General features: G+C 44.6%; 1 protein-coding gene across 1 annotated transcript in view; it reads left to right on the forward strand.

Moving 5' to 3' along the window:
* The window catches only part of celsr2 (cadherin, EGF LAG seven-pass G-type receptor 2), a 114,181-nt gene that overhangs the window by 34,761 nt on the left and 53,153 nt on the right, over positions 1 to 26,267 (forward strand). The window contains exons 5-6 of the mRNA XM_042342252.1: positions 7,461 to 8,099; positions 22,677 to 22,899. Coding sequence (XP_042198186.1) covers positions 7,461 to 8,099; positions 22,677 to 22,899 — 862 coding nt within the window. The remainder of the gene's footprint in view (positions 1 to 7,460; positions 8,100 to 22,676; positions 22,900 to 26,267) is intronic.

Genomic DNA, 26,267 nt, shown 5'->3' on the forward strand with positions numbered 1-26,267 from the left:
AAATGTGTATTGTGGGGGCAATTTTAAAAGATGCGCTATTCATTAAAAAGGCCGCGTGATCTTTCCATTGAATATATTTCGCCCACAAAATATACAGTCAATTCACTTCACAGTATATTCTGTGAAGCGTTTTGAGACATCTCGAAGATGTGATAAAGTGCTCTTTCAAATGCAAGGATATATTATTATTATTATCATCAGAGTAGGACCTTCCCAGGTCTCCATGTCTGGCCTGAACACCTGCTCTATAATAATAATAATAACCCTTGCATTTGATATAGCACCTTATCATGTCTTCGAGACGTCTCAAAGCGCTTCATGGAATATACTGTGCAGTGAATTGACGGTATATTTTATGGGCGAAACGCAGCAGCCAATTGCGCACAGCGGTATCCCACAAACAGTCGGGGTTTGCGTGACCAATTTTATTATCCCAGCCGGAGCTGTAGCGGTGAGGTTGGCAGTGAGGGTTGATGCAGTGGACCTGCCCGTTCCCAGGCTAGCAAAGTGAAAGGTCAATCGGAGGTATTTGTTTCTGATCACCTGTTGGTATGTGGACTTTAGGCGAGGAGAGGGATATCTCACTTCACAGGAATGTGTTCAGAATACCTAAGGCACCTGCAGATACATATTGCGGCTGCTTTGTGAAATCGCCTCGAAGTGTTGTTTTTGCGGTGATGAACTGATGTTTGTCCAATGCAAAGGATTTGAAGTGGATCAAAACAAATCTAAGGCTAATTGTTGCACAGGATGGTGGCTGTCAGCAAGTATTGTGTGTGTGTGTGTGTACTGTGGTTTCTCTGGCTTCTGGTGAGAATGCATGGTTTGTTACAGCACTAAACTGTTAGTGCAGTAAAGCTTGGAAACTCTTCTTGAATATGTGAAAAAGTCTTACGATTCCTAGACACTGCAGAAGTGGGGAGAAAAAAATAGTTTTAGTGTGGGATGTAGTATTCAGGGACCAGACTATTCAAATTGAATGTCTTTGCTCTTTAAATTAACACATCTGTACCAACCAGCACTTCCTCACAACACACTCCGAGTTGAATAACAAACACCAGATTGCGCACACCAGTGAACCCCACAAACACCCGCGAAGTGAGTGGTCACTTCTGTTTTAATCTGGGAGCGTTGTTGACCAGGGGCACTGGGAGAAACTCCCTTCTCTTGTTGAATTGTGCCTCGGGATCTTTAACAACCACCTGAACAGGCCTATGGGCACCTGGGTTTAACGTCTCATCCGAAGGACGACACCTCTTGACAATGCAACAGCCCCCAGCTTTGCATCGTAGCGTCACCTTAGACGAGTTTGAAGTTCAGACGTGAGGCTTGAACCCGCAACCTTCTGACTCTGAGGCGAAAGTGCTACCCGCTGAGCCAGGCTGACTGACACCTTATTTCCTTGAGCACCAGAAAAAAACCCAAGCCAGGAAAAACATTAGGCAGAAAGCACGCCTCAAAATCCTACCTCATGTCCAGCTCCTTCACTCACTTTTTACTTAGCAATTTTCCTCTCGGACAGGGAGCTTCCAAGCGTAAAACACTGAATTGCTTTCAGCGCTCCCGATTCTTACCGATGCTGCACAAACCTCTCCGCTTGGAGATACTTGGACATTTGATAAATAAAGTATGTTGGATTCCATCACCGTGAGTGGCATTGAGGGGTAAAAATTCCGTTCAACGCGACATGCATTGCCCTTTGGCGTTCTTGTCCCTTAATCGCATTTGCCAGTTCAGTCGCTCTACGCTTAACACTGAACAGGAATTTTTTTTTACCTATAAACGTGTTATTTTACCCGCTTGATTCTGATAACATGGAAAAACGCGCCCAATATTGGTAAATGGTTGTGGGTTTCTTAGTATTGAGCTGGATTGTGTGTGTGTTTTTATCTAACTTGCTATTGTAGATGAAAGTTTCTAAGCGAACAGTGAACTTGTCACCCGCAGCTCCCTCTTATAAGTGGGATGCACGGGACGAGGAAATATTACGGAAATAAATAAGCAATTTTCTCGATATTCCAGTTGAACGCTGCAGTTTTCAGAGCTCATTTCTTCAGGGAATAAGTGGAGGCAATAAATGATGTGGGCTTTAAGGGCTTGTCACTCAAATTATGTCTCGCTGCATTAGCCCTTTGGGTATTAGCCAAACAGAGGTAATTTGCTTACTAAATCCTAGCTTTGTTTTTCAGTTGCTTTCTGCGCTGCTGTTATATCAGCAGTATGTAACTGCTAGGATTTAAGCAATAAAGCGTAACTACAACTAATAATCCTTGCATTTGATACAGGGTCTGATCGTTGTAGGTGACCCAAGGTCAGTTCAAAGAGGTAGATTCAAGGAGTGATCTTGGATCAATGCACATATCTGACCGATAACTGGGAAGGAAGGGCTTCGGTGGGAGTTCCAGGGAGCGAGGCATAGTGGCTGATTGCAGCCGGACAAGAATACAAGGAGGCATTATCAGAGGCAATGAAATCTCGCTGAGATTTCAGAGGTAAAATCCCTTTCATCTTGTTGCCTCTGTCAGAAGCAGCAGCTCTGTGCTTATTTTGCAAAGGTAGTTAACGCCTGGAACATGGTTTACCAGGAATAGCGGTTGAGGCCAGGGATCCATTGGGATCCATTTAATGAATAGCTTGTCACTGTAATGAGACGACATTAGGATGGGTATTCTGAACAGATCTTATAGGAATAATTCTCGCCTCTGTCTTTCTATCATGTATTCAGTATCTGGGAGTTTCACTATTTTTGCTTACATTAAAAAATGAGGTACCTTTTACGTACTGGGGCTGGCTTTTTGCATCTTTGCAATGCAAATGACTTTGCTGGCTGATCCTTTGTTCCCATGCTCTGTTGCCTTCAATCAGCTGGAGGTGATGACAGTGACAGTCACCATTTGACTCTTCGGTCAGGGATGTGCATTGATCCAAATTCACTCCTCCATTTCCTAAAGGCTGAATGTTTAAACCTACTCAGAGTGTCTTCCTTTCTAGTGCACAATTGGCTGCTCTGTTTCACACACAAAATATACAGTCAATTCACTTTACAGTATATTCTGGTAAGCACTTTGAGACGTCTTTACGACATGATAAGATGCAATATCAAATGCAAGGATTATTATTAGTATTTTTCTAAACCAATTTGAACCAACTTATTGCTCCATATCTTTGTCCTTTGTGTATTTTGGCATTCATCTGGTCCTATTACTAGAGGTGGGTGTCGGGAGAAGGAGGGAGCACAAAAGAGAGAAGAGTTATGGTTTTGCCTTTAACTGCCAGAAACCGCACCAGGGTTATATACATCCTGTCAAAACTGTGCCTTATTACAATAGAACATCTCTAGAAAATAGAAGCCCGGTTTAACGAAGCTTCTTCACATGAAAAAGTGAAGATGCTCAGTTTACTTTGAGGTCATGGGTTCCGCTGCGTCCCCACAAAGCAAGAGAGTCACAAAGCTGAGAAGCATTGTTCTGCTCCTTTCTAGCAGAAACCACATTGAAGTGAAGCATTTTTCTTTATGCGAGCTTAGCGTGAGTCCATCAGGCACTGTATGTGTCCAGCAGTATCTCTCTGACACCCTCCAACCACGCACATGCACACACACGCACGCAAACACACACACACACACACACACACACACACAACAGGGGATTTTGCTGAGAGGGTTCATGGTTGTTTGTGGCTCCTTGCTGTGTATACGTCGCTCTTGGCCACTCTTGCCTACAAAATGCAAGGTCATGACAATAGACAATAGACAGCAATTACCTGTGAAAGGCTTTGAGACGTTTCAATGTTAGTGGTCATATCAAGTGCAAGGATTATTATAGGATTATTATTATGATTGTGTCTAAACCTCAAAGTCTGTCTTGGATTATTGCAGACCTGCCTGACTTTTTGCTGGATATGTCCATCAGTTCAGCCTTAGGCAGATTCTATTTACCTCCCCTCTCTCTTCACCACCCCCCACCCCCCTCAAGGATATTGTTACAGATGATCTCAAAAGGGCAGAGTGCTATGTGAATCATGAGTTCCAGCACTGAACTGAAAGAGTATAAGCAACATGATTAAAAATAATAATAATCATCCTTGCATTTGATAGAGCGCCTTATCATGTCTCCGAGACGTCTCCAAAGCACTTCACAGAGTAGACTGGAAAGTGAATTGACTGTGTATTTTGTGCACGAAACAGTACTCTCGCCTCCCGAGTCAAAAGATTGAGGGTTCAATTCACATTCAATTCATATCGTCCAGCCTGTCACTCCAACACAGTGCTGGGGGAGGGTTGCTCTGTTGGAGATGCCATCCTTCGGATGAGTCGATACAAAGACAGTCACTACACTTCACGGGAAAATCCCCCAAAGCGCTTTGAGACAACCTCCTGAGATGAAAGATGCTATGTCAGATGTAAGGATCATTATTGTTGTTGCGTTGGGCGTATGAGAAACATGATCGTTGGCTATTGACCAGGGTGCTGTAATGTTCGTTTAAAAAAAAGGAAACTGGATATTCTGAGGGGGGGGGGTTGGTGTATTGAGTTGATACAGTGGGTAGTTTAGTCACAACGAGAGGATAACAGCTCGGTGGAAATAACCCAATCTGGTTCTGCTTTCATCTCGTTGAAACTCCCAGCTCGAGCCCCAAAAAACCCTGACTGCCCAGCGCCCTGGGACGTCTTTCCGACGTGGAAGGGCGCTGTACAATTGTAATTTGTTGTTGTTGTTACTCTCCTGTCGTTCGTTCGAGGGAAGGGTTAGCTCGGGCCTCGATTCTGTAGGATGTTGGCTAATCCTCCCACACCAACAAGCTGACATTGTGTTTATTGCGATCCTCCTCTGTGAACCAGTAATTACACGGTGCTGCTTGCAGTTAACAATTTCCACTGGAGTGCTGTGCTTTGCCTCGGGCGAGAGATGATTTTCGTTTGGATCAATTTGGGTCGCTTTTTCTCCCTTGACTCGGCCTTTAACCAAGTCCTCTCCTTCAGTCCAATGTTCTTCCACCAGTCTTCGTATCGGACTATCTGACATCTTTTCTAGCTGTTTATTCAGAGATTGGCAAGTGCAAAATAATAGATTAATAGCAAATGTTTGAATTTTCAGAGCCTTGTGGTATTTTCCCCGACACAAGCTACGACACTTCAAAGCTGCTAATGATCTGTGCACTGCTCTTTGAGACCTTTCAGTGTCATGTGGCCCTTTGTCAAATGTAGGCATAATTATAGTGCATCTCGGCCTGACGTGAATTCCCCCTCCCATGCACAAAGGAAGAATTGGTTCTCAGGTGGCCTGGGAGCTTAAAATTCAGCGTGAGGTAACATACACCACAGTGCAAAAGGAGGAGGCAGTGCCTTTGCCATCTTGGCTGAAACGCGGTAAACAAGTGCGGAGTTGTTTGTGCAGTTTACTTGTTCACAACATGTTGTGCGTCTCTTTCATCATCATCAACAACAACAACAACAACATTCACAGCTCTGCCTATCTCTCTCAGGCAGCAAAGCTCCTTGACAATGATGGTGATTAGATGAATAATTAATATAATAATCCTTACATTTTGTGTGGCACCTTTCACGACAGGAGGACCCCTCAAAACGCTTCACAGGGTTTTGCTATAAAATGTAGTGACTGTTTTTGTAGGTTAACGCAGCAGTCATTTTTCATGCAGCAGTCAAATTTGCACAAAGCAATGTCCCACAGACTGCTGTGAATTGATGGTTACATCTATAATGCGATCTCGGACTATCGTAGCTGCTCGATTTTCAGGCTTGTCCATTTATTCCTCTCCATTGTTCAATTGCTTCCCACTCCTTTACAATCTCTCCCCCAGACACAATCCCTTGGGACATGCCTGTGACTCATCCATTATGTGTCTTTTGCCTGGCGGATAAGAACCTGTAGCAATAACATTCTTTGAAATCTAACCTGAGAACACCAGCTAAGATAGTCATTTAACAGCGCTGAATCCTGCCCCCGACGTATCCTTAAGGGTTTGGTTGTCAGCCTGTTTACGCCCTAGTTATTTACTGAGTCTCCGAATGCACACCAGGTGTAACCAGAGAGCTCATTTCCACAGTGTTACTCATGACATTGAGCTGGGATGAGTGGGACCTGGAACGACATGTGGCAGGTTTTATTCTGTACTGTGGAGCCTTGCGCATTGTTAATAATCTTCAAGGTCCCCAGAGGTGATATTTCACCTTCATGACAATCAGCCCTTGCGATAGATCACGGAGTTCACACCTTGTGTGATGTATTCCGGAGATATTTTATCGCCGTGCTCATTGAGGCTGTGAAGCTGACCCTTACCTTCCTGAATATTTGAACACTCATTTGACTACCTAGTAATTACCCATGATTAAAACATGATGGGTATCTTGGTTGGATGAGCGGCAGAGGTGACAGTAAAAGGTCCGGGGCTCAAATGAACATGTCACCTTATCAAGGTTGATGAGATTAATATCGTGTCTAAATCCATGCTCGGGGGGAGGGGGCGAGGGGAAGGGAAGGTAGGCACGATCTCACTGGGGTTGAAATGGCTGGAAGGAGACATGCCTGACAAAGCCGCTCACGTTTGCAGCAGTCCAAAGCATTGTTCAAGGTTGATGGCGCTACTTGGCTCCTCAATGAGACTTGGAGGTGTGGATGCGCCCACAACTTTGCAAGCCAAAGCCCTCGCGGATAGGGCAATGCACTGTGGATTTTACCATGACTTTATATGAGCTAGATGCACAGTTGTCATTCCAATTGCTTTAAACGTGACAAGCCTTTTACAAATTGCATAGCTTTGGGCTTCAAAACGTCTCTCTTTACAAGGCTAAAGTGGTGACTGTATAGTTTATCATAAATAATTTTGTTTCCAAGATCCTTACATTTGCCATTTAATTAACCCGGCTATCTCACATCTGTTAGGTAACGGTATCATTTGCTCAAACCATTTTCCCGGCTAACTCGGAAATTGCTGCAAGTCCCTCACCCTCTCTGGTGCCACAATCAATGGCTGAGCCTTCAGATTCTATTCTCCTAATCTCTGGAAGCCCTTCCCTTTACTTCTTTCACTCATTCTCTATCTTGTCTTGAAACCCTGCCTTAAAACCCTACCTCTTCGATCATGTGTCCAGTTACCTCCTCCTTGTCCCTCTCCCTTTGCTCAGCGTCCAACCTCATGTTTGTGAAGCGCTCCAAGATGTTATTTCACATGCAGAGCACTGCGAGTTGGTACTAATTAATAGCATGACAAAAAGCTAGGAACAATGTTGAATTCAAAAGCTTGAATAGATATATTCATCTGTTGTGTTCCAGGTCTTTGGGGAATTAAGTTTTGATGTTTTGATGTTGTGTTTATGGCTGACACTAATCAGCAGCTATCACTAGTCTCAGATGCGTCTATTGTAGGTTGGTGGAAGGAATGATATTATTGTACATTACTGCATAGTCGCCTCTTTCTAAGAATACATTTTTGTTTTACAGATGGTATTCACAGTGTGACAGCTCAGTGTACGCTGCACGTCACCATCATTACCGATGAAATGTTAACCAACAGCATCACTTTACGTCTGGAGAACATGTCCCAGGAAATGTTCCTTTCTCCACTTCTCTCGTTATTTGTTGAAGGAGTGGCCACCGTGTTGTCCGCCATGAGGGAGGACATTGTGATATTCAACATCCAGAACGACACGGACGTAAGGGCCACTATCCTCAACGTCAGTCTGTCCGTCTTGCTGCCCGATGGGGCCCATAATCAATTTTTCTCTTCCGAGGACCTGCAAGAGCAGATTTATCTCAACCGCACGCTCCTCACTGCCATCTCCACCCAGAGGGTGCTGCCTTTTGATGACAATATCTGCCTCAGGGAGCCTTGTGAGAATTACATGAAGTGTGTGTCCGTTTTGAAGTTTGACAGCTCAGCTCCATTCATTTCCTCGGGCACCATCCTCTTTCGTCCCATTCACCCAATCAACGGCCTGAGATGTAGATGCCCGGCTGGGTTTACCGGAGATTACTGTGAAACGGAAATCGACCTCTGTTACTCCAACCCCTGTGGAAACAATGGGATCTGTCGCAGTAAGGAAGGAGGTTATACCTGCGAATGCCATGAAGACCACACAGGTACGTTTCTGAACTTTCCATTTTACTCAACGTGTTCAATTTGGTTCAACTTGAATGGAAGTCATGCTACGATTCACAGTTAATCTAGCATTCCTTGTTATAATCCCCCATTCATAAATAATGGACCCATGTTCCATTCACGGCCCTTTTAGTATCTATTTCTTGACCACAATCACTCTGCTCACCCAATAGCTATGCGATTCAAACACTAGTAACCTTGAATGTTATCAATCAGTTAATATGTGGATAACAAAGCACACACTGTAAATTGGCTGCTGTTTACAAATACTTATCTGGTGAAGTTAAAAATTAACGTCAATTCATAGAGATATCAAACCGAGTTGGCATGATAGCGATGCACTATCTTAGTATGTTTCGGTCATGTCACCGAACGTTACTCCATTCCACTGTCGAATTCAGCCGTGCGTGGATCCCATCGCATTGAAGGGGCGATTAATGAAGAGCTCATTTTCTCGGTTAATTAGAGGAGAGGTAAATGAGGAGGTAATGAGATGTTTATCCCTGGTGCTAACACATTGACCAAGAACATAGTCAATACTGTTCCCTGATATCAGAGTTAAAGCTGCTTCCGTATCTCATTTCCTCTCTTCCCTTTCCCTTCCTGCCCCCACCCCCCCAAAAAAAAGCCAGTGACAACTATTAATGGCCTCTGGACTGCATTTTTGGATAATGTGATAATTGTCACTGGTGATATCATGTGCCGTGTTTTCCCTTGTTTGATTACCAGCAGAAGTGTACCTTAAGTCAAAAGTCTACATGAACCAAGTTGACTGGAAGCTGAAAGTAAATCGATTGAAGCTGTCCTACCAATAACTTTTTCATTTTCTTTGTTAAAAAGAAAATTCCTCTGTCTGTACGGTCGCTGTTGTTAGTGACCGCAGGCGAAGATCCATTAGCTAAACAAACATGGGAGAAATAATGGAACGGTTCCCTTCCACTCCGGTTGTGTTTCTTAAAGGAAAAAAAAGGTTCACTGCCCAATGTTTCCAGTTCAGAAGTGGGATTTGTATGAGAGTTGCACCTTGGACAGTATCCAAGGTTTGCTATACTGATCTGCTTGACGTTAGGTCTGAAGACAGCAACTTGCAAACATGACCTTAAACTGCTGGTTAATACAAAATAATCAATGATTACAAGTATCATCGGTGGTCAAGGCTTCAGTCACTATGTCCCTGAACTGTGGAACTCTCTGCTTCTATCCCTCCCCCCACCCCCTCTGTATCTGTCTTTAAAATCCCAACCTTAAAACCTACGTATCTTCGACTGCGCCTGAGATCACTTCCACTCCCCCTTCTCCTTAGCTTGGATTGTGAAGTGCTCCGAGATGTTATCCTACGTGAAGACCGCTATTTAAATGCAAGTTCTTGTTGTTGCAATAATTAGTAATCCTTGCATTTGGTAGAGTGCCTTTTGCATCAGAAGGACGCCTCAAAGCACTTCACGGGATTTACTGTAGAGTGTGATGACTGTGTATTTTGTAGCTAGTTTGCACACTGTCTTGATTGAGCATGACCTCAAATTACACGAGGGAACTTTCTCCAAATTCCCTCCCAAGTGCCTTTGATCCAGAAAGTTAGGAAACTCATTTTTCGCATACCAAATGCACGTGGGTTGTCTTCTTGTTCATGCACATTTGCGGTGTCATTCGTAACCCAACGAGGAGAAAGGTAAAAGTAGGCTTCGAGGTATTTATAATTTAAGAGAATCATTCGGTTATGATTGAAGGTAATGGAACTTGGCTGCGGATTGCTGAGTTCTCTTATAATAGCAGAGATGCCGCAGTGGATTCTCGCCAGGCCAGGGATGAGCAGAGATGGCAAATCATCTGCTTAAAAGGGTGTCTAGACAGTCAGTAACATCAGTAGGCTTGTCATAATAACTTTCTAGTGTTGTAGCAGGACCTGGCGGAAAGCTTTGGAAATATTCGGGACCTCAGGACATCAATTTTAAAAATATCTCTTAAAGCACAAGTAATTTCTCCGTTGGCTTCACACGTTGACTCAAGAAACTCCGAGTACGAACCTGCTTAGGTTGGCGTATGTTGGGATGTTGGCGGGGGGGGGGAAGGGGAGAGATGAAAGTGGTTGGGATGGGATGGAAGAAAAGGCGGAAGTTCCATTGTGGGACTCCCAAAGCAATCTAAGTGTCAAATGTGAGATGTATGAAGGTTGCAGAGTCTGCAGTTGTCACGTCAACTTGTCAGCTTTTACCTTGTAAAGCCTGTTCACACGCAGGCAGTTGATATAATTACACGATAAAGACCCGAGGCCCATGATGGGATTTGACGTACCAGCTTGCTGAGCAGACCTTCTAACAAACCTGAGCGGAGGAGAAGGTCAGATTAATATTTTCCTGCTCTCTGAGGCTACATTCAATCACCGCCTGGGCTGTCAGCACCTTGGGATGTCCTCCTGACGTGAAAGGCGCTATACAAATGCAATTTGTTGTTGTTGTAATTAGGTCCCACGTTTTGCCCACACACGAAAAAAAATTACAATCAATTCACTTTACAGTATATTCTGCGAAGCGCTTTGAGGCGTCGCGAAGATGTGATAAGACGCTATATCAAATGCAGTTTAATTATTACTGTCACCAGTGCCATCCACATACAGCAGCTTTTCCCACCGCTAAAGAAATAAACTTACGTGCAGCTTCCCAGATAACTCGGTGGATAAAGGCACTGATCACCGAGGCACTGAATTCTGCAGACCAGACTGTTGCAGGTTTGCAGCTGATGTTGAGGTTAGGGTGCAGTTCGATGTTGTTGCTGTTATTGGCCTTAGCATCCCCTTCATCCTATTCTGGTGTTACCTCTTGCCGAGTTCATCATGGGATCATGATATTCCACCCAAACAGGCAAACGGGACCAGGGTTTTACTGTCTTATCTGAAGGACGGCAGCTCTTGACAATGTAGAGCTCCCCCCAATTCTGACTTACTTTGGAATCTGGGCCAGAGGGGCATTTTGGGCTTCCAAGTATGTTCATTTAAGAGTGGAGGAATTGAACCCATGGATTTATTTACCATCAGACTTAAAGTGCACAACCATCAGATTTTGTTTTAATCACCCTGCAAAAAGACAAAGACGTATATTCTGTGAAGCGCTTTGAGACGTCTCAAAGATATGATAAGGCTCTACATCAAATGCAAGGATTATTTTTATTATTCTTATTATTATTAAGAGATGACTGCAGGTGATTTTTTTAAAAATAATTCGGGTGTTCAGATCTTTCTCTTTGAATTCTGCCCTCATCGCTTTGGCATGATTACTGTGACATTAATAAATGATAGCTCCAGGAAATATACTCTGCCTGACAGCAGCAATTCATCATTGTCGGGAGTGAGTAGTTACGGAAAAACTTAGTAACTCCCGATTCTCACTGAACAGACGACTTAGCGTTCGAGGGCAGGAGCTGATAGTCACTCACGCTTGGGTTGCTGCAGTCTGTCTGCTGAGTATGCTCATCTTGACGGAGCTTCGGATTATGCAGCACCTTCTACAGAGCAGTAGGTAATGCTGTCAATGGCATCGTTCGATTCACAGAGACCAGGGAGACCGCACACGAAGACAGTTTCTAACGCAGTGGTTTTTAGTCTGTTACAGGTTCCTACTTACTGTTTACCGAGCAGTAAGTAGGAACCCGGTTGTTAGTTGATTGGCAGATCGCTTTTCTGTGGGTAATAATTCCTTCAAGAAAAATGATAAGAAATTGTTCACTCAATCCACTGCTGTTTGTGGGACGCTGCCGTGCGCAGTTGGCTGCCGCGTTTAGCCCACAAAGTATACAGTCGTCTCACTTTACAGTATATTCTGTGAAGCGCTTTGAGATGTCTCGAAGATCTGATAAGGCGCCATATCAAAAGGAAGGATTATTATTGTATAATCTTGACCACACTGTATCGGAGCATGCTATAACAGGGTTTGACTGGAGTAACACAGCTGCACTGTTCAAATCAAGGCAAAAATAATCTATAAATACCACAAGAAGGCCGTGGAAATTGGATCCGGGAGAACATTCCACAATATCAAATCTTTGAAGTAGGCTGAGTTGTCCGGGTGAAAAATGTGGTAAGAGATATGCTAATTATCACAACCCATACCACATTTTTCAGCCCATAGTTCAATAAGAGTCGACACTACAAGTGTACAGTACTTTAAATGTTGCAGAGAAACTTAGCCATAGGTGACTTTTTCAGGAATAAAAATGCTTTGGCTGTCTCTTTTCATACACAGGATTTGCCAGTAAGGTTGGGAAAATGGCAGGTCAATAAAAATCCTTGCATCTTTCACGTTAGGAGGCCGTCTCGGGGTTTTTCACAGTGTATGCTGTGAAGTAAAAGTGACTGTGTACTGTAGGCAATTCCATCAGCCAATTTGCACACTTCAGTGTCCCCACAAATAGCCACGACGGGAATAACCATTTTTATCTGGAGGATTCTGAGCCGGGACAATGGGGAAAAACTCCCTTCTCATTTCGAATAGTATCAGGATCTTTAACGTCCTCCCGAACAGGCAGAAAAGATGTTGAATGAACATCTCATCCGAAGGACGGCACCAGCAACAATATACCACTCGCTGCCTTTCTCTCTTTTTTAAGAATGGCAGAAAACCGATTGCATTCAAACCCGGTTGTTAGTCGATTGGTGGATCCCTTTTCCCGCGTAATAATTCCTTCCAAAAAATAAATCAAATATTGGTCACTCAATCCATGGGACTCTGCTGTGCGCAATTGGCTGCCGTGTTTTGCCCTCAAAATATACAGTCAATTCACTTTCCAGTATATTCTGTGAAGCGCTTTGAGACATCCTGAAATGTGATAAGGCGCTGTATCAAATGCAAGGATTATTATTATTAACAACTTACCAAATTCCGGTCACCCTAAAATGCTTCACAAATGGTGTAAATCTAGTCCTGGGTGTAATTTCTCCCTGTAAAGTGTAATTATAAAAAAAATTGCCCTTTGGTTTAGCACTGTGCTCGTGCTTGATAACCAGAGCTGCACATCGATGGTGCTTGCCTGACAAAAGACCATTTTAGCTAGGGAATCTGCATTTTCTTTTGCCCTCTGGATGGCATGTTGACCTAGTTAAGCATTCCTTGCTGTGCCTGTCAAAATCACCAGGCCATAGCATAATGCAAAGCCCTGGGAAAAGTCCTGCAGAAAGCCATAGGAACCACATTAATGGAGTTGGTAGCTGCTAACAAAGGGCATCATTTTCTCTCTCTCTCTCTCTCTCTCTCTCGCTTCCATTTCTTCTATTTAAGCTTCAGGTGGAGAATGAGATCATTCAGAGACACAGACTTCTCTTTGATAACATTGCAACTTCAGTGTGATGGACAAGAGGTGAACAGTCTTATTATTCCCAGTGCTTGAACTCGAGAGCACATCATACATAATAATAATCTGTGCATTTGGTGCAGCGCCCTTCATGTCATGAGAGTTTCTCTTGATACACGTTAAACTAGTGACTGTAGTTTGTTTGGCAAATGGGTTTTCAAAGACTTTGGGATATAAGTGATGCCTCGGCTTTTCACTCGATGGCTTTTCAATATCAAACCAGTTCTCAAAAGTTTCAAAGTACAGACCGTTGATGGTAAGCCTCATGTTTTTCCTGTGCCAATATGTCCTGTGACCATTGTTTCTGCTCATGGGTGAGGTTACCTGCCTGCGACTGGTGTTAAAACATCAAAAGCAAAATACGAACTGGGTGAGCGAGCCATGCATGCGGCAAAAACTTAAGAAGATCAGAGCCTTTTTTCTGAAAGAAAATTCAAGCATCGCTGAAAATTCTGATGCAGTGTGTGAAGATTTCACAGCGCTAGTTCAAAGAAAAGCGGGGAGTTCTGTTGGCCAATATTTTAGCTGGTAGCTGGGCAAATGCGCTAAGCCTTTATTTAGCAAGTGAGTGTGTTCACATGTTCTGTTGATTTACTGTATTTCAGTCTGCATTTGTTTCGACAAACTTACGAGGTTCTCTCAAAGGATTTTGTAAGTTGCGAGACCCAGTTGCGCTGTGACTAGAGCTCAAATTCTACCTGGGCGTCTATCCCGTGAACAGCTTAAAGCTTGGGAAAAATTTGGCACTCGATTCAGTGGGGAGGAAAAGAATCTCTTTGGGTCCAGTTGTAGTTAGACAATCAGACGTAATTTTTTCCCCACAAATCCACTTGAGCTCAGTCAGTGTCTTAAAGGCAAAGGCAGTGATCGCTTGGTTGAAACTCTTTTCTGATGTGAGATTTGCGAGTCTTTCCAACCCGGCTTATATTTCGAGAGAAGTTCTTAAACATATTCTGACCCATTCTGGGGGGTAGGTGAATGAGTGTGTGTGTGTGTGTGTGTGTGTGTGTATGATTTCATTGCCTTTTCAAAGACCCATTCACACATTGCTTGTACAGAAACCGTCCTCGAGAACACATGTGTAAACGAATACCTTGGGTGGGGCTTAAGGAAATTGGGTATTCAAAGACTTCAAAAACAGCGCGAGGGACAGTAAGTGAGGTGTGGTACCCGCTTGAATTATTAAGTCGTGGCAGCTTTCTTTTGGGTGGAGATTTGCAAACTGTTTGCAAGTCAGACATCGCTTGGATGACACAGAAGGAGGAAGTGCTTGGTTGGGTACGGCCTGGCTCTGATCCAGATGAAATAAGTGGGACGGCAACGATCAAACGAAGATGAAAGACACAATTTTTGCTTGTTGCCCTTTCCCACCCCCTTCCTCCTCCCCCAACCCTCCCCCCCCCCACCACCGCTCCTTCCTGTTTAAGGTGTGCAGAAGAGTATAGTGAGGTTCGTCCATCGTATTGATTTCTTGAAGGGATTATGCTGGAGGACGTTCATAGCCTGTTACATATTCCTTTAAGAGATTGGCTGCACGCCAGCCTGCAGAGATATAATTGCTGGCACTCGGCACCACAATGATGAGTGAGAAAATTGCACGCTGTTTATCTGCAATCTGCCTATTTAGAATGCGATCACAGCACACTGACCACTGCATTATATTGACACCAGGAAAGGCTCGAGAAAAGAGCAAACTAGGCACGTTTAGGTATACTTAAAAGGCCGGATCAATTGAGGTCTCAATTTTGTTCTCCTGCTAAGATGAATTCCCTTCATGGGGAAGAGAGGAATAGCACTTCGCTCCTTCCATGGCTCAGTTGGTAAAAGCTTTGAAGCAGATGCCAGATTCGATGCCAAGTCTGCGGTGAGGCAACTGTGATCACAGCTGAGACCGATACGATTGGCTTCGGTCTCGGTGTCCCTGGGCTAGGGAGTGTAAATTTCAAGCCATTTTCCAGCTCGCTTTTGACTTGCTGTCTGGTGAACCGTATCGGAAACCCACACACGTCAAGTGTCTGGCTTGCCCATCACTGGCCTGTGGTGGAATATCTGCCAATGCTCCCTACATTTTGGGCTCATTTTTGACAGTAAATTCACGGGAAGGGCGTTGAGACGTCCTTCCGAAGTGCAAGTGCTGTATCAAATTATTAATAATAATAATAGGTATTTACAATGGTGCGGAGGACAAGATATGAATGACAAGGAGGTGAAAAATCCTCACCGGTCTTTTCAATGAAAGGGGGAAAAATAATAGACAGTCGACTGTTGTTTTCTCAGAGATTTCACCAGTGCCATGATCTGTATCGTCGAATAGTTTCCTTCTCTGCTCCCTCCCTCCCTCCCTCCCTCCTTCCCTCCCTCCCTCCAACCATCGCTGTCAGCCATTAGGTGATTATTGCAATTATCCACTCCCTTCACATAGTAATTTACTGCCTTTGGCAAGAAGGTTCCTCTGGGTCACACCCATTTCTGATAGATACATACATTGTCATCTTGCCAGTGCTTCGGACTCAGGTTCTTACAAGGCGTTGACAGTCCTTGGCGTCTGGGGACCTGGGAAAGGACGGAGATTGAGTCTCTGTGTTAAGGTGGGGTTTACATGCGATCAAAACGCATTCCTTTGCTCCTTTTTTCAGTCTTTCCGCTTCCTCCCCTCCCCTCCCCTTCTTTCTTTTGAGACAATTTGAAAAATAAATGCTCGAGAACTGCCAAACCGAGCTCGTCAAAGGAGTGAATTCACTTTACAGTGTGTTCTGTGAAGCGCTTTGGGACGTCCTCCCGACGTGAAAAGCGCTATATCAAATGCAAGGATTATTATTATTATTATTTCTGTTCTTGTGTGAAACGTGTCCGATAGGGACTGTGGGACTCCTGGCTGTAAGCTCCACTGCGAAGAGGGAAACATCAGGAGGACAGCTACAACTGTTATTATTCTTGTGCCTGGTCCGCTTCTTCCAGGGAGTTTATCAATTATCCAAACGCGTCTTGTGTATGTTTTGAGATGCCCTCACCAACCAAACAGTCACGTTAGATTTGTACGGTGCCTTTCGCGTGTCACTTGCCGTTCTTCACAGAATAAATAGGAGGCATCACTTTTGGGATGTCCCTTGTACTCGATCGGCTTTTGTAGTGCGTAAGAACTCTCGGGTATCTTTCAATTTTCAATTCTTTTTCCCTAAAGAAAACCTGCTAATGTACGACGCGCACGGAGACCGTGTTATTTTCTGGTAGGCTGCGGTAGGGTTTCGTAACACAAGAGACAATTTGTATTCTGTATTCTGTTCCATTTGAAAAGTGAAAGGAGTTTCTCCTGGTATTTTGACCAACAATCAGTCCCCAAATAAAACTGGTCGCTCACTCTATGCCTGTTGGTAGGGCATTGCTGTGTGCAAATTGGCAGTTGCCGACAAAGTACACACAGTCTCGCGCTACTTTACAATATTTATTCCTATGAAGCGTTTTGAGACGTCTCGACGATGTGATAAGGCGCTGTATCAAATGCAAGGGTTGTTATTGTATCATAACAGAGCCGTTACGACTGTTTAAATGTTTGGTGTGGCAGCCGTACACCCCCAAACCGCTGTCTACTCTGAGAAGTGCTGATGTTAAAAGCAGATGGCAACCCCGAATGAAACCAGTCCAAAAAATGCTAGCAACCTCATCGCACGTGTGTTTCGAACAGAATAAAAATTGACATCTCATTGTGCAGCTCAGATAATCGCCAAATGAGTTGCAGATTGTTCTGTCAATTTGCGATGTGATCTCAGTTGCACGTTTTGAGTAAATTACTGCTTGTGATGTCACCCCGAGGTATCATCAAAGTAATTACATCGTTTGTCATCAAATTACAGGGCCACACTGCTGCGTGTCGTTAAAAATACATTTGAAACTTACTGTAACAAACGATTTGTACAGACACCAAACACAGCAAACTTTTCCCTGAATCTTGTCTGAAGGTTCTGATTGAGAGAGAAAGGGCAAAAGACTTTAATAAGTTGAGCGCTTGAAAGGAATAGCGAGGCTTAAACCTACAGTATTACTGTAAATGTGTTTGTGCCGTAATCAATATTAGTTATGAATAATAAATATTATAATGAAGGTAATATAATGGCACAATTATGGCTGTTAATCAACGTCAGAGATTGCTGCACAGTTAAAAGGCTCAGAGGTGTGTCAATCTACCTAATACCGTAATAGAAGTTGCATTTTTAGTCAGTCTATTGCTGTGTAAGGCAACTAATAATATTATTATATACAAGATAATCTTAATCGGATTGAATGATGCCCTAAACTGTAAGAGCAAGGTAAATTGTAAAGAAAAGATTAAATCTGTAGCTGAATATATTTCTAATACTCTTTTTTTGAAAAACCAATGACTTTTGTTTCTCTTCCTCTTTCTTTCCTGGGATAAAATTTGCAGTATTCCTTAACGCCTTCCTTAATTTCACCCGGCAGCATTAAGTTACAGCACGTTTTAAGGAACGCACACATTTTCCTTTAAATCTTTCCTTTTCCTCCTCAATACCGCCTGTCTGAGATTGGCTAACTCAGAAGTTGTAGTAATAATAATAATAATACTGGTAATTATAATAATCCTTGCTTTAGACACAGCACCTCATCAAGTCGTTGAGACGTCTCTGTACAATTACCAATTGTTTAGAGCCTTTCACGTCGGGAGGACAACAACAACAAATTAAATTTGTATAGCGCCTTTCGTATCTCAAAGTGCTTCATGAGGTTTTCCGGTGAAGTTTAGTCACTATATTTATATTTATAGGCAATCAGTTGGGTGATTCTGTGAGTGTTAGTAAACTTTTGACAGATTTCCCACTGACATCTATTATTCAATGCCCATCACACAGTACATTTCCCCATCATTGTACAATGAAGACGTCATTAAATTCTGAATCCATTCGTGAGTTGAGAGAATACGCTGATTCCAGTTTAAACCGTCAGGGTTCTCGATGATTTTATTAACAATCCAACATTTTTTTTATATCAAGAAATGATTTACTCGCTCTTAACCAGGAAATTTCGCTGGATGGGAATATAGGTTTAGTCATAAATAATCATAATAATCTTTGCACTTGATATAGCTCTTCATTACGTCTTTGAGACGTCTCAAAGCGCTTCACAGAATGTACTGTAAAGTGAATTGACTATATTTTGTGGGGGCAACAAGGCACTTTTTTGTTGGTAAAGGACCAGGTGAGCACTTTGCCATGGGATTCTAGGCGAGGTGCAGTCTCGAACGTTTCTTTGTGGTGAAAATGATTACGTATGAGAGTGAGGTTGGCTTCAGGTTTGATTTATGATCATTTGATTGTTCTGCTGCCCAATCGCCTGATTCAGTTCAGGAACTGGAAATGCATTCTCCCCCTCTCGTTGTGACCCTTTCTGCTTTAATTACTTCGAAGGCTAATTCCTACTGAGGGCAAGAGGTGAAACGTGATGACATTATTAAAGCAACAGCCGTCTTTATCCTAACCAGATTCAGCTCGTACCGCTGTACACATTTTAATGGAATCATTGCGCGTAGGAAGCCCGGCCATCACGAGTAGGTTCCTCCCCGCAGAGTCCTGCCCTCGGTTTGTGAGTGTGAAACAAATCACGGCCGTAAACGCCGATCTTGCCCTTTGTGACGTGTTTTTCTTTTCTCAGATGAACAAGGGTATCTTGGGGACCGGGTTCCCATAGTAACGAGGTGCTGGTTGCTGAGAGATGTTGCCTAGACGAGACTCACAGCATTAATACTGCTCCACAAACATACCCAAGGGAGGTCTGAGCCAGAGCTCAAACTCAAACACAATTTTATTGAAGGATTTTGATTTGACAGATGTGGGTCCTTTAAACCGGCTGAACTTTCAGGTTGGGTTCTTCAGCGAGCTTGTACTTGGTTATTAAGCCTCAACCCCTTTTTCAGCAGTTTAAAGGCCATTTCAGGTCGGTGAATTGACCATTTTCTACGACGCTATGTTGGTGGAAATACTTAATAAAAATGCCATACTTTGCTCGTTTGGGGCCCTGAGTGAGTGTGTGAGTGGGTGAGTACCAGTATAGAGCGGTGCAGTACGAAGGACTACAGACTGGAAACGATGATCTGTACTGAGTTAGCTCATCTCCGCCAGTTGGGCTGCTTTAGTCGTTTTCAGAGAGGAGCAGAGGTGGTTCCTAGTCTTGATTGTCATCAAGCGAGTGTGACAACCCTCCCCCAATAAAGGGAGTGCAGCAGGAATATTACGGGACATGAACGTTGTGTTTCTTTTTGTGTAAAGGGCCGGTATTTTGGTGAAATGGGTCAAAGCAGGAGATGAAGTGGGTGGGGTAGAGTTAGTGATCGGGTAGGTTCTGCATGCACCGTACTTGCTGGGTTGACTGGAACTCTTCCTGCTCCACGTTCTCTTGAGTTGGCAGAAGTGATTGATTGGATTCCTTGGGATGTAATGTTGAAACGTTGGGTTAGCACCGGGAGTAGTGGGGCCCCATGTTGTCACCTCATGCTCTGCTGGTCGTGGGAGGGAAGCCTGAGAGAGAGAGAGAGCCCGCGCGAGAGAGATGGGGGAGGGGGATAGAGAGAAACGCACACACTTTGGAGTTGCTCCTGGTCCTTCATTCAGGCATTGGACAATTGCACTCGCTGTCTGAAGGATAACACGCTGCATTGAACGTATAAAATTTCCACTGAAAACTAAAAGGCAAGTGATAACCCACTTGGGCCCTATGGCAACAAACACAATAACTTGCTTTTATATAGCACCCCCTCAAGCAGGGTAGCCTCACGGAGCCCTTGACAGTGTGGGAGCACAACTCGACCTGAAAATGGGGAAGGAAGGGGCAAGGTGGAGGGATAGAGGAAGAGTGTTCCAGATTTTCGGGGTGCAGTGGCCGAAAGCGCGGCATCCACAAGGTAGCCACGTTCACGTGCCTGAAAAGAGCTGCTGTAATGGACCAGTTCAATATCCCAGAGCTGTCAGTAACGCTGCCTTTGACAGGAATACAAAGCGCGAGGCAGGGTCATGCGATGGAGAGGGTGGTTTCCTGTGAGTTCTCATTAATGAAGGAGCCACAAACAATGCAATCTCTTTCAGTGAGTGTTACAGGGAGGGAGGGGGTGTGGGGGGGGGGGGGGAGGTGGGTGGGAGCGGGGGTGGTAGGCTGCTGTGTCACTGAATGGTGAGCAGAAATGCTTTTGTGAAATTGCAAAGGGTGATTTAGCACAGTCGTGCCTTTGGAGTGGAGTGGAGTTCGCATGCTGATTATCCACTGTTGTTTCTGCAAGCCGGGGAGAGTAGAGCTCAGAAGAAGAGGGAGGCAAAGATTTAGATCTGAAATAAAAGGTGTCGGCGGCGACATGAGTAAAACGTGACACGTGATCACTGTTTTGCGTCCACTGGTTGTCAGATACCCCACAGGAACAACAACAGCAAAGGTGTTCGTGTCGATACTCTCTCTGATACTTTGGCCAAGCGCGCACCCTACCTGTGCCCGTCACAAACTGCTGCGTGTCGGGGAGGCTACGTGACCACATGGGGGGGCGTTACAGCCAAGTCTGTTCTCACCCCCCCGCCCAGGAGATTACTGGAGAATGTGGGAGCAGGGAACCTGGCCAACTCCTGCTTCACTTTCCTTTTATCAGGCTACAAAAAAAACAACAAATTACATTTGTAGAGCCTCTTTCATGTCGGGAGGACCTCCGAAGGCACCCGGCAGTCTGGGATTTGGACCCAAGCTTGGGGTTGGGATCGGGAGAAGTGGAGGGCAGGGAGGGTAAGGGGTAGGAGGGTGACCAAAGGCGCGTTCGAGGAGGAAGGTCTTAAGACGAGTCTTGAAGGAAGCAAGGGAGGGAGCGAGGTGAAGGGACTGTGGGATGGAGTGAGTTCCAAAGGATGGGTGTAGAGAGGCAGAGCCAAAACACACAGTAGCCACACTTTACAGTAAAATCCTGTGAAGCGCTTTGAGACGTCCTTCCTTGGTGAAAGGCGCGATATTGAATACAAGTGTGTTATTATCAGAGCGACCATTGGTTTTCTCAAAGCGCTTCTCAACGACACATCCTACAGGAACTTATAATTCCCATTTGTTGTCCTCAGCAACAATCCTGGTGCACAAAGCCTTGGGCATGCGACTACATCCTTAACAGGAACAAGAATTCTTGTGTTCATAAATGCGCTGCGTGCTGGCATGTGTGTAATCTTCGCTGGATAAATGTGGGCAAATGATCAGATGGTGTCAGTGTGTAGTGTACTGTGTCTGTCTGCCAATACTGTACGTGGTTGCACTGTGCTTGTTGGGAATACCGAGGGTCACACTCTCAATAGATCTCGCTGTAGTAACAACATTCTGTTCGCAGTAGTCGTTCAAACATCGTTATTACACCTAGCATAAAGGTTTTATGGTCACGATAAACACCACAAGCTGTTATTGCCCCAGGCACAATACGCTGCAGGGTTTCCATGCCCTGCCTTGGGAAAGTGATGTTCAGTGTTTCATTCAGTGCGAAAAGAAGCCTTTTATGCAGCACGTACACTCCAGACTGCTGGGAGAAAGGCCCTCGAATTTGGAACGTCAGCGCTGGAACCAAATCAAAGCCACGACTCGAAAAACCCTTCGAGTAACAAATAATTCTCATTGTGAGAAGGCTTCAGGCAGGCGGGGAGGGTGGGAGAGCGCCAGCAAAAGCATCAGGCGACAATCAGTTCGTCTGACTTAATACATTGTACATGAAGTTTTTTTTAAAATGATTTTTAACAATTTATTTCGAAAGCAGTCGGGTCTAATGAGGATTTGGGAGTTGTTAATAATAATAATAATAATCCTTGCCTTTGACGCAGCACCTTATCAAGTTGTTGAAACGTCTCAAAGCGCATCGCAGGATATACTGTAAAGTGGATTGACTTGTGTATTTTGAAACATTACAGCCAGCACAGAAACAGGCCGTTCAGTGCAAATTGCCCTTGCCAGTGTTTGTATGTATTTCACACTTGAACCTCCATCCCCCTGAACCCCTCTCTCACGCCCTTCTATGCCCTTCTCCCCTGTGACGCCCTCCCGATACGAAAAGCACTCGATTAAACGCCGGAGGTTTTATTATGTTCGACATTAATCCGATTGTGTTGTTAACTGATATTCTTCCTTGTTATTTGTCTGAGCTCCAGAGAGCGGTTTTCAAAGCCGGGTTCCCTGTACTGATGTGCCTGTCTGATGCTTGTGTTGCGCAGGTGATCGCTGTGAGGTGAACTCACGGTCAGGCCGCTGTTCTCCAGGGGTTTGCCGTAACGGAGGCTCGTGCGTGAACCTGCTAGTGGGAGGCTTCAAGTGCGACTGTCTGCCGGGCGAGTACGAAAAGCCGTACTGCGAGATGACAACTCGCAGTTTCCCCTCCCAGTCCTTCATCACCTTCAAGGGGCTACGGCAGCGATTTCACTTCAGCATCTCGCTCACGTAAGTGCATTTCGCCACAGGCGGCTACAGCTTGTATTTTCTACTAACGCCTGATAACGTCAATGTCTCAGAGCCGTCTTAGTGGAGTGCAGTTCGAGCGCCAGCAAGGCGGGCGATGAGGGCGTGGAAGGGAAGTGACTGAAGACGTGGTTGAACAGCCAGATGTTTAGCAGGTTTTTGAAAACTGAGAGGAAGGCTGTGAGGTGGAAGGATTTTGGGGAGAGAATTATGATAATACTAATAATTAATGCTTGCATTTGAGATAGCACCTTATCACGTCACAAGATCCCAATATTCGGTCCATTTGATCTCATCTGCTGTGCGCTGCCGGGTTACACCCACAAAATACACATTCAATTCACTTTGCAGTGTATTCGGTGAAGCGCTTTGAGAGGTCCCGAAGATGTGATAAGACGCTATATCACGACTTTGAGACGTCTCAAAGCCCTTCACAGAATATACTTTAAAGTGAATTGACCGTATATTTTGTGGGCGAAACGCGGCAGCCAATTGCGCACAGCAGACGCCCCACAAACAGTCGTGGATTGAGCGACCAAATTATTTAAATTTATTTTTGAAGGAATTATTCCCTCTTGTTTTCCCACATGCGTTGCTTATTGGCACGAGATGTAAGTCTCACTTCTGCCCAGGTTTAAACATTGCCTTCCTGACCCAGAAGTCAGCATGACATGATGGGCAATCTCTGTGGTTCTAAGGAAATTAATAATTTACAACATTTTTGCAGTGTAGCGTTAGAAAAACAAAGGTGATGAATGATTAGTTGGGTCCCAGCAGCCACACAAAGCTTTCTTGAGGATAAAAGCGATCTCCTTCAACACAAGTTCTTTTCAAGTTATGCCATATCATACTTACAAACTGCAGACTGTTAAGCTGCAGGGGTCATAGCTGATGTAAACGTACTTCATGGCACGCCAAAGTTAGATGATTGGATCAAAGTTGAAAGGGCTGCACTGGTAAATTTTATGTGGAATTCAGAAGCGGTTCTGCCAGGGTTGGGGTGAAATCTTAAACTCTGAGAGACAGAGTCGACCGTTCGCAAGATCCCAAGATTGGTTCGGACGAAGAATAAGGCCCTTTGGCTGGTTTGATCTCACCCTCCCAGGAAATCCACCCGACCACCCTTGCCAATACAGCATCGAGCGGGTTTTTAAAAGCGATCAGCATTATTGTGTTTTTTTTGGTCAGCCGGGGTGTCTGACACACGCGGAAACCCGTCACCGTGCTTGAGAGTAGCCAAACCAAACTGAGAATTCGATGCATTCCACCTTTACAAGGAAATTCCAGAGATAGATTGTGGGAATGGAATGCGTTCTTCCCCCTCTCTCTCTCTCTCTCTCTCTCTCTCTCTCTCCTTGGAGGGACGCTTCCTGCTTCCTGGTCACGACCACACTCCACGGTGTCCCAGGCGTTAATTGCTCAGCTTGTGAACAAATACTTCCTGATGTCCGTCCTGAAATTGCTCTTTGCGGTGCTCTGGCAAACCCTGCTCGAGCCCTATCCCCTGCAAATGCTGCACTTCTGTGGACGAATCGCCACTTTGCAAACACACCCGGTGTCGTTTTATCCGCCAACAAGAGCTGGTTCTGCGGCTTCGCACTTGGCTTTAGAAGAAATGGGACAGGGACTGGAAGGCTCAGGCCGCAAACGGAACGCTGTGATTAATGGGTTACCTGGCATCGGAATAAGCGGTCAGTGATGCAGAAAATAATCCCAGGAATGAAGACTAAAATGAACTCTGGTCAATCATGCTCATAATCGTGGCTTAGTCCTGCGTCAGCTATTCTTTGGGCCTTCAGTTTCTGCTCACGGAAGCGAAGAGAGTGGAGGGAAAGGGAGATGGGTGGGGTGAGGGGGGGAGTTGGTGAGGCAAAGTGATTTTGAGAGAGTTCCAGTGGGATGGGGTATGTTGTTGTCTACTGTGTTGAACTCCAGTGATAGAGCTGTGATTTCCAGAAGACGAGTGCGAAATTCTAAGCAATGTAGTTTAATGGACCGGAGAGGAATTCTGGAAAATAAAACAGTGACTAAACCATTCCCCCTCCCCTCCACCCCCCCCCCCGCCCCACGACACTTACTAGTGAGAAGGTTTCCCCTCCCCTGTCAGCTTCTCGCAACCCATTTCGTTTCAATTACGTACCGGGGGAGGGGAAAGTGTTTTCATTACGTGTTTCTAAATTCAGATTATTATTGTCAGTTAAAAGAAACGATTGTTTCGCTTACGCGACTGATTTGATTGTGGCTTTTGGAATTAATTTGATGTGCTTCAGGGCGCTCAGTTTGCTTGGAGCTTGGGTAGAAAGGAAAATGTCACAAAGCAGCGAGAGACAGCAGAAACACCCACTCCCCCCAAATGTAGGTTAATACTGTTAGAGTAAAATTGGCTTAAAGTTAAATGCACATCCAATCTGTCAATAAGACCTTCTAAAGTACTCAGACAGAGCCAGTAGACTGGAAGTTATTTTATTAAGCACGTGCTTCTGTGTTTTATGAATGTTACATTATGGTTTTGTACGAAACGTAGTCATTCACTCTTTTAATAATAATAATAATTAATAATAATCAATGCATTTGTTGTGGCGCCTTATCATGTCATTGAGAAGTCTCGAAGCGCTTCGTAGAAAATCTTGTAATGTGGAGTGATTGCGTATCCCGTGAGCGAAACCCTCACACTTTCCCCCCACGAGGTACATTGAATTACAGAGCGATACGACTTGAAACCAGCCATTCAGCCCACCGTGTTTATACACCACACTGCTCCCCGCCCCCCAGTTCCTTTTCTCCCTCGTCGATGCACACGCACGTGTTTGCACGGACACAGAGACACGTGTGAGATACACGCGCAACAAGCGTACGCACTGCAATACACGCGCCCGCTTATGCAATACAGTGCAATCTTGAGCGCAAATTTGAAATCCGTAGTTCAGTTAGTTCAATTTGATCATGGTATTTTATTCATTTTCAACGAGCAATTATCTTTTCTCTCAATCATCCTTTTGTGTGCGTGTGTGTGAACGTAAGTAGTTTCCCCCATTTAGTCAGCACTGCACTATACATGACTGTGCTTTCGATTCTCATCTGCTCCATTTAGCCTCAGGACCGCTGATGAAATTATAATTGGGTACTGCAGGTGGAAGTGTTTCAAGGCGTTCTCCCGGGGTGAACGACTTTAATACATCTATAAACTGTTGTTGTTGGTGGTTATTTGCTGCTGCTGTTTGTTCAATAAAGGTGTGCGTGCGGTTAGGGTTAAGGCGAGCTTTAGCATTGCATCAGCGGTGAACAACATTTGTCTCGGGGTTAGATTCCGAGCTGCAATAAGCAGATGCTGTAGAACTGAACCTCCCTAG

Source organism: Callorhinchus milii, unplaced genomic scaffold (assembly GCF_018977255.1).
Source record: "Callorhinchus milii isolate IMCB2004 unplaced genomic scaffold, IMCB_Cmil_1.0 Scaffold19, whole genome shotgun sequence".
In the NCBI taxonomy this organism is placed as follows: domain Eukaryota; kingdom Metazoa; phylum Chordata; class Chondrichthyes; order Chimaeriformes; family Callorhinchidae; genus Callorhinchus; species Callorhinchus milii.